This window comes from Panthera tigris, chromosome X, assembly GCF_018350195.1.
Source record: "Panthera tigris isolate Pti1 chromosome X, P.tigris_Pti1_mat1.1, whole genome shotgun sequence".
In the NCBI taxonomy this organism is placed as follows: Eukaryota; Metazoa; Chordata; class Mammalia; order Carnivora; family Felidae; genus Panthera; species Panthera tigris.
In genome coordinates, this window is record NC_056677.1 from 119,794,447 (window position 1) to 119,803,708 (window position 9,262).

General features: G+C 41.1%; 1 protein-coding gene across 1 annotated transcript; it reads left to right on the top strand.

Moving 5' to 3' along the window:
- The first annotated feature begins 540 nt into the window (after positions 1–540).
- Positions 541–8,541, top strand: LOC102962474 (RNA polymerase II elongation factor ELL2-like). The gene is made up of 2 exons (XM_042974408.1): positions 541–624; positions 6,476–8,541. The coding sequence occupies exons 1-2, from the start codon at positions 617–619 to the stop codon at positions 8,373–8,375; spliced, it is 1,908 nt and encodes a 635-aa protein (XP_042830342.1). The 5' UTR covers positions 541–616; the 3' UTR covers positions 8,376–8,541.
- The last annotated feature ends 721 nt before the right edge of the window (positions 8,542–9,262 follow it).

The following is a 9,262-nucleotide window of genomic DNA, read 5'->3' on the forward strand; positions in this document are numbered from 1 at the left end:
CCAGGTGCTGGTTTAATGAGAGCATTTCCAATTGTCTTGTCTGTTCCACTGTCGCCTTAAGAAAGCGTATCACAGCACTGCAGCAGTTTACTGTGAAAAATTTGAGAGAAGAAATTTGAGACTATGGAAGAGATTATTCCACAAGGCTATGAAATTCCGACTCAAAAATCAAGAAGCATTATAGTCACCTGAAGAATAAGGTTCATCTCTGATCAGACTATATAGAGACACTGAAACAAGATACATGCAAGTCTGGGCTTTTCAAATTGTAGTGGAAATATTGCCTGTCAAAGCCATTAATGCTGTTAGCGTATATATTACTATATATGCCTTTGGCATATATGGGTCAACCCTGAGGTCAAAGAGTCAGAGAAAACAAGTTGGCTTATTTTGAAAGGACTGTAGATAAAGTAGCGTCCTTGGGGGAAAACGGGAGTTTCGCTTTAAGGTTAGAGGGAGAGAATATTGAGGAGATTGCTAGCTATGATGTCAGAGTTCTAGAAGGGTAGGGATGTGGATAGATACCCAGCGACAGAAATTCAGAGAAGTGTGAAGACACACGGAGAAGGAAGTAGAGCTCTCTTGGAGCTTGTACTTTGGAGGGTGACCAAAAACAATGGATAGGTGAGAAATGGGATGAGTTCTAAACCAGGCCAGACCTCAAGAGGTTTGGCCACTCGTAAGAATGATTCAAAGTTCACTACAAAGCCAGAAAATGGCTATAGAGTGGGTATCCGTGAGATACCGGACGCCTGGTGTAAATGAACAGGCATAGCTCCCCATACCTCCTGCTCTCTCACACAGGACTGTCCAGAGGTTGTGGTTCGGTGGGCTCATTGGTTTGAGTAGCAGTGGTCAAAGGCAGGTTTTGAAGTACCATCAAAGTGTAATAAGAAATCAGTGCAGTTGACCCTTAAACAACACAGGTTTGAGCTGTGTAGCTGCACTTGTGTGGCATATATATATATATATATATATATATATGTATATATACACATACATGTATGTATATACACACACATAATGTATGTGTGTGTGTGTGTGTATATGTATGTGTATATATACACATGTACATACATACAGTACTGTAAATGTGTTTTCTCTTCCTTATGATTTTCTTAATAACACTTTCTTTTTTCTAGCTCACTTTAAGAACACAGTGTATACTACATGTAATGTACAAAATGTGTGTTAATCGACTATTTCTGTTATTGGTAAGGCTTCCCGTCAATAATAGGCTATTAGTAGTTAATGTTTGGGGAAGCCCAAAGTTATGTGTGGATTTTTCATTGCGCAGAGGGTTGGAACTCCTAACCCCTGTGTTGTTCAAGGGTCAACTGTATATTACTTTGAGATGGATTAATGATGTTTTGTCATTTTAACCGCTTCCGCATTTGCTAGAGAACCTGGGTCGATTTATGAGTGGCTTGACAAAATGGGACAGCGATTGTCCGATGACCTTTCAAAATATATTAGTTGGGTGGTCATTTTATTTGTTATTCCCATCCGGTCGCATAGTGCCTTGGGAAATCAACGTTTATTCCGTGGTAGTAACAACATGGCAGGCTAGACAATGTACAAAAGAAATTCAATTTTGTTGGAACATAATTTATTATTGCTACCTCCTTAATCAGAAAGTTAGGATAGTATTCAATAATTTGATCGATTAACTTTTTCTTTATGCCCATGCAAACAAATTGTCCTGCGTGTCTCCAAACAGAGATATCTAGTATCAGTCTTCAAGCCTTCCTTACTTTGATACCAATTTTGGGGCTTGAGATAAAATGTGAGTGTTGTTTATGTGATCATTATTTTGTATGTAATAAATTATGCTCATATTTTTCTACGTGATTATTGCCATTACTCTAAAGTTTCAAGTCTTTTGTTGCTTTACGGCTTCATATTTTAATTCTTCAATAAATCTGGAATTCGTTCTATAATATGAATATAGTATGAAGGGAGATCCCAGTTTTATATTTTTATTAACATGTTGACAATTTGTCTTCAGCAACGTTCATGGAATCTAGCTTTTTCTACGTTGATCACTGATGGTCTTTTAAATCATCTGCCAATTCCTGGGCTCTGTGTCTCAGGTATCTGTTCATTATCATTTATTTTTCATCTCTTCTTAGGCTAGTCCCTCTTTTAACTACTCTATCCTTATGTTACAATCTCAGGTAGGGTTAACGCCCCGTTCTTACTCTCCTCTGTGAAATTCTTTTAGATTTTCTTACAGTTGAATTTAGAATAGTTTTGACAGATTTAAAGAAAAAAATCCTGCTCAAGTTGTCTCCGTAATTGTACTAAATGCGTGTCGTAACTTAATATTACTTGGCATTCTTACGGTATTCAGTTTTCTTTTCAGAAAGAATGAATTCTTCATGTTTTCGAGTCTTCTTTTATGTTTATCGATACCATGTTGTACTTTTTGTCATGATGTGCCCCCACTTCCCAGTCTTATGTTAAGGAATATTTTGTTGTCGTTATTTCTGCTGGGTCGGGCTGTTGTCGTTATTTTATTTGTTCTCCCAAAGGCTGCAGACTTAAAGATACTGAAGGATATATTATCTCTTTCTGTGTCTACTAGAGGTCTCCAGGAAGAATCAAACAAAGCATTTGTGCATACATTAGAACGCTGTATTGCTGAATGTATTTCAGCAGTTCATTGGTTTTCTGAGGAACTATTTTCCATTCTCTCTGCAGCAGTGATTTGACTTTTCAAAATACAAATATACTGTGAAGTTAACAGGACCATGAAAAAAATCTTAAAGGAGAACAGAACATTTCTCTGACGTTAACAGACTTAGTATAACTTCTTGATGTGACAGTAATCTATCTTTGCTGGGAGAAATGCAAACATACTGTTATTCATTCTTTCGACAAACATGGAGAGAGTGCCTTCTGCTAGACACCTGCTACTTCTGGAGTGAGGTACTGGGGACAAAAAGGAAGCATCATGCAAATTTGAGTAAAGCGTAGTTGCCAGACTTGCAGAGGTCAGAGTCTAGTGGAGGCGACAGGCACACAAGTGATTCAGTTTGTGATACAGTTTGTGGTGTTTTTCATAGAGGTGAGACAGAGTGTTCTAGGGTTGTAATAAAGGGACATACTCATTTTGCATAGAGGAAAATCTCCTGTGATGTGACATTGGAGCTAGGTTTTTAAGGTTGAGTAGAAATTTAACTGGCTGAACCCAACACGAGTGAGATTTAAAAGTAGAGGGCTTCGGTGTATTCATTTGATCAACCAATACGTACTGAGTACTTACTATGTGTGCCAGGCACTGTTCTAGGCACTGGAGACACAGCAGTGCAAAAGACTGATAAAATCCAAGCCCTCATGAAGCTCATATCCTGGTAAGGGTGACTTCCGTTAAACAGTTATACGTAACATAATTTTACGTAGTATATATTCTGTAAAGAAGAGAGAGTAGAAAGAGAACACTGGAGCGGGCATGTTGCATATATTATTATTTTAGACAGAATGGTCATTCAAGGAAAGGAATAGAGTAAAGGAACAATGCAAGCAAAGATGGGGGGGTGGAGAACATTAGTGAGCAGAAGGAAATCAAGTGAAAGGCTACTATAGGAACAAGCTTGGGGACATATTCAGAGAAGAGTGAACAGATCGATGTAGCATTTAGATACATAGTACAAGCACCGAGGTAGATTGGAGACAGAATAAGAAGGGTCCCGTAAACCATACCAAAGTGGTTTAATTTTGTCTCCTTTTTTCCTGCTTTATTGAGAAATAACTGACATCTAACGTTGTGTCAATTTAAGGTAGGCTGCATGTTGGTTTGATACATTTATATGTTGCAAAAGAATTACCGACATTGCATTAGCGATTACCTGCATCATGACATCTAATTGCCATTGCTTTTAGGTGGGGAGAACATTTAAGATCTATTCACTCAAGGGTGCTTGGGTGGCTCAGTTGGTGAAGCATCTGACTCTTGGTTTCAGCTCAGGTCATGACCTCACGGTTCGTGAGTTCCATCCCTGCATCCGGCTCTGCACTGTCAGCAAGGAGCCTGCGTGGGATTCTCTCTCTCTCTCTCTCTCTCTCTCTCTCTCTCTCTTTCTCTCCACCCCCCTCACTCCCTCCCTCACTCATTCTCTCTCTCTCTCAAAATAAATAAACTTAAAAAAAACATCTATTTGCTTAGCAATTTTCAATTATGTAATACAGTATTGACTATAATTGCTATGATCCCATTAGATCCTGAGAACTTCCTCATTTTATAACTGGAAGTTTGTATCTTTGACCTATATCTCCCTTTTTTCCCTACCCTTCATGGTAACTACCATTCTAGCCTGTTTCTATGAGTTTGGCTCTTTCAGCTTCTGCATATAAGTGATATCATATGGTATTTGTCTTTCTCTGTCTGACTTATTTCACTTAGCGTAATGCCCTCCATGTCATAAGGTCCATCCACATCACAAATTGCAGAATGTTCTTTCTCATGGTTGAATACACATATATCACATTTTCTTTATCCATTCATCCATTGATGGACACTTTTTCCCATGTCTTGGCTATTGTGAATAATGCTGAAATGGGTGTAGAGATATCTCTTTGAGGTCTCATTTTCGTTTTGTTTGAATATATACCCAGAAGTGGGATTGCTTGCTAATATAGCATTTCTATTTTTAAAGGTTATTTATTTATTTTGAGACAGAGAGCACATGTGCATGTGTGTGTGAACAGGGGAGGGGCAGAGAGAGAGAACCCAAGCAAGCCCCGCACTGTCAGTGCTGAGGCCGACGTGGGGCTCAGTCCCACAAACCGTGAGATCATGGCCTGAGCCGAAATCAAGAGTCAGACGCTTAACTGACTGAGCCACCAAGGCGCCCCTTGGTGCCTGTTTTTAATCGATCGAGGAACCTCCATATTGTGTTTCATAGTGGCTGCACCAATTTACATTTCCATCGACAGTACACAAGCATTCCCCTTTCTTCACATCCTTACCGACACTTGTTATTTCTTGTCTTTTCGATCAGAGCCATTCTACCAGGTGTGAGGTGATATGTCATTGTGGTTTTTCCTGATAATTAGTGATGATTCATGATGTTGATCATCTTGGCATTAATTTTATTCTTTAAGTAATGGGAACCATCACTCGTTTTAAAGGAAAGTTGATTGGAATGATTGTTGATCATTTGGAAGATGGTTGCGAACAAGAAAAGATTAGAGGCAAGATGGCAACTTAGGAAGCGTACATAATATTGGCAAGGATGTTCTTGGCCTAAATTAAGACAGTGGCTGCAGTATGAGAGAAGAAGGGGTGGATTTGAGATGTGCAGAACAACTTGACAAGAATGTAGGCATCACGAGGGAAGGGATTTTTGGTCATTGCAACGTCCCCAAGCATCTAGAACACTAACTTCACGTGATAGATCCTCACTAACTATCTGTTGGATGAATGGGGAATTTGGCGGCTGACTAGGTGTTTTGGAGGGAAACGAATGAAAAGTATCTTTGAGGGAGTGATAGAAGATGATGCTCAGCTTTTTCTAGATGAGTGATGAAGTGTAGAGTGATGCCATCAGGTAGGGTAGGCAAATCTGACAATAAGATGGACTGGCAGTGGGAAGGGGGTAAGGAGGGAGAACCGTGCCTAATACGTTTTGGGGCAAAACTGGTTGGGATGATTTCCCACAAGCCGTGTATATTCCGTGATTAAACTGTGCATCTCTAGAATGCCTGGCTGCAAGAGTTTTTTTCAGCATGGGCAATTTTAGCTGGACCATCCTGTGGTTTGCTGCACATCTTCTAGGGGAGGAGTGCAAAGAGACAGAGTAATGGACCAAGTGGCCACCTAAGCAGATGGAAACTCCTTCCACTCTTCGGTAATGGTTAGGGGAGGTTGAGAAAGAGAAACAGGTGACTCTAAGATTTTGCCTTTTATACGCTATTATTGCAAAATGCTATCTTTAGCTATCCGACGGGAGTCCCCGTTGATTTAGGCCAGGCTCCAGTCCCAAGAAGGACTCAACAGCCACTTACACGTCGGAGTAAATGCCAGGAGGACTGACTGCTTGTACCACCCATTAATCCCCTCACCAAGTACCTCCACTTGATATTGGATTTACTGGGAGGAAATGAGTTTTCTGTGCTGAGTTCAGAGAATAACCTAGCACTTTCCAGTGAGGGTTAACAGTTCCTCCTAAAGACAAACTAAAATGTGAAAGGGAGAACACTGGAAAGAGATCAGATCTTGATAACTAGCCTTACCTCTCCAGCTTCCATCTCCATCGGGCACTCCGTGCGTTGGCTCCGTCGGGGGAAATCTCTTATTTTTTTTAATTTCTATCTCTTTCTATTTGTTTACGTTAGATAGCATTTACTGTCAAAGTGGTTAATCTTTTAGAATTGCGGTTTTTAGAACCGATCGCAATAAGCAATAAAAGTTTTGCCAAAGAGAATTCTCGCTTTTTAAAGTATATGACTGTTCGCACTTTGATCTTCGCAGATATGACTATATGGCAGGCCACGGAGGCAGAGTGCTGGGGCAAGTGGTATACCAGGAAGCAGGAGTGGCGGTAGAGGAGGTAAATGGTCTAGAGCCGAGGCAGGACGATGTCGCCGTGTTTCCTCTGCAGCTTACCAGACCCACCAGTCAGGCACTTGCCTCTTATCAGAACTACGAGAAGACAGCACCCCCTCAAACTTCTCTTCAGTTTGAAGGACTGGAAGAGCTTATCAAAACTCCCCCAAACGATTCACCCACCGGAGAATACAGGTGCAACTTTCTGTGGTCAAATGCGGGTGACGACAGCTCTGGAGACCAGAGCCAACAAAGGAGCTCCATCTACGGCCCCTCGCCGCTCAGCTGCCTGGACTCGACGGAAGATAAGAGGATGACAGGTGACACAACCGACTATTATCAGATGACACAAGCGACAAGGCCCCAAGCGGAGGAGGGATCCTCCAACAAGTGGAAAAACAACAGAAAACTACAGAGAGAGAAAAGAGCACCGATTCGGAGAGCGCCACGCAGCGTTCCAGATCCAGTGCCCGAGAGGAAAAGAACAGCTCCCATTAACCCTGCGTATACGATTCGAAAGTCAAGAGTCGTCAACAAAGTCCACATGAGGCCATATAGGGATAGGGTGATTCACTTATTGGCCCTGAAGGCCTACAAGAAATCGGAACTGCTTCTTCGGCTTCAGAAAGACGGCATCACCAAAGACGACGAGAACACCCTCGGGGAAATTCTGCAGCAGGTAGCCAATTTGAATCCTCAGAATTTTTCATATACCTTAAAGGATTACATTTTTAAAGAGGTCCACAAAGACTGGCCTGGGTATAGTGAACTAGACAGGCAGTCATTGGAGTTGGTGCTCTCCAGAAAAGCAGACAGAGTTCAGCATGCTTCTGCCACCAATTGCAGAGCATCTTCTGGAGGTTCTGGTACAGCTAAAACATTGGAGGACGAGTTTTCCAACTTAGCTCATATTAATTTATCAAGGAAAAAGGTTCGAATATCTCACGTGACAACTGCAACACAGTCACTCTCAAGTAGTCATTCCGGTAACACCAGGGCAGAGCCTCCCGTAGGCCTCTCGCAACCTTCTGGAGCTACTGCCAACGCTCTCCCTCCTCCACCGCCCCCAACCCACCTTCCCCTTGCAAATCCTCCTCGGCCTGCATGTGCCAGCAGCAATTCTAGTAGCTTTTCAGGAGGACCTGGCGCTCAAGATCCAGGCGTTGACAGTTTTAGTCGAAATAGGAAAACCTTTCTGAGGCAGCCGGGAAGACATACTACCCTGGAAACATCGCCCCCAACCTCTGTTCAAAGAAAGTATCTAAAGCTTAAGAAGGAAATGCACATGATGTCCTGCAAGAAGTCCAAATATAAATTTAGAGAACACAAAGCAGAGAAGCAAGAGCACGATACTGAGACGATGGAGAAACAGAAGACAGATCCGGACCGGCAAGGAGAAAGCGCGCAGCCAAACCCTAATGACGAAGTTGAAGAAGTTTGCACCGCTTCCGGTGAAACTCGCTCAGCATCTGGATGCCCCGATTATTTGGCTCACTACGTCACTGTAGTGTCTTTGGAGCAGCGGCAGCACTACGCGCAGGAATTTAGAGCAGAATATGACGAATATCAGGCCTTGCATGCCAAGATGCTAAGTTTATCTCAAATATTTACTAAGCTGGATCTCAAAAGGAAGCACCTCTCTCCAGACTCAAAAGAATATCAGGAAATTAATAAGAAAGTCTGTCTGGAATATGAAAAGATGAAATGGACTAATCCCAATTATGGTGAAGAAAAACGAAGATGCCAGTACCTTTATAACAAGCTGGCTCACATTAAAAGATTAATAAAAGATTACGACCAGCAGCAAGTGCTAGGATCAGAATAAATAAATACAAGCCGATTTGTTGAAAATACTGAATTACTTGCTCTAGGATTCTAAAGGGATGAGACCACTCTGTCAGAACATTCAGGAGTACCACTTTAATTTTTTCTTTCTTTTTATGTTTCTCTTTTTTTTAATGTTCATTTTTGATGTTTATGTTCATTTGGTTTTATGTTGCTTTATGTTTGTGTATTTTTTAATGTTATGTTCTTTTTTCTTTCTTTTTCGTTTCTTTTTCCTTTGCTTTTCTGTACCCCTGAAGCTGTCTCATACGATCCCTTTTACACCTAAAACTTGTGTTTTCACTCCCTTAAAAAAAAACATACCAAGGATTCAGTATCTTTGAGTCACATTAAAAAAAAATAAAAGCCTCTAATGAGTAATATGAAGTCATAGCGTCTTTTTCTCTGACCTTTAATGCAAAAGCATCCTTAAAACATAGAAGTTTAGACATCTGCACAGAATACCATGATTCTTCGAACAGTACCCATTTTCATTTCATTAAGTTTCCTCGTTGACCTTGCTGGACACTGTTCCTTGCGTTTACGTTAGGGAACACGTTATGCGCTCAAACGTGCAAAGACTTTGAGCTAACAATTCAAATAGTGTCGTCTTTTCAAAGCGCTATCATTTGCAATAGGAAACATCGTTTCCCAGGCTAAGTTTTTAAATGTCTTCAAAGATTTGAGTCCTGTCCTCACTAGATATTTGTCTCCAACATCCCAAAGACCACTGGTACATACCAAAGAATAGGTTATGTATGATACGAAGCCTAGTGATAAAATGAAAACTTAGAAACTTACCCACCAACTTAGGAATTAGAACATTCCCATTGCTACCGTAGCTACCTTTGTTTTCCTGTCATCTACCCTGCGTCCCTGCGTCCCCCA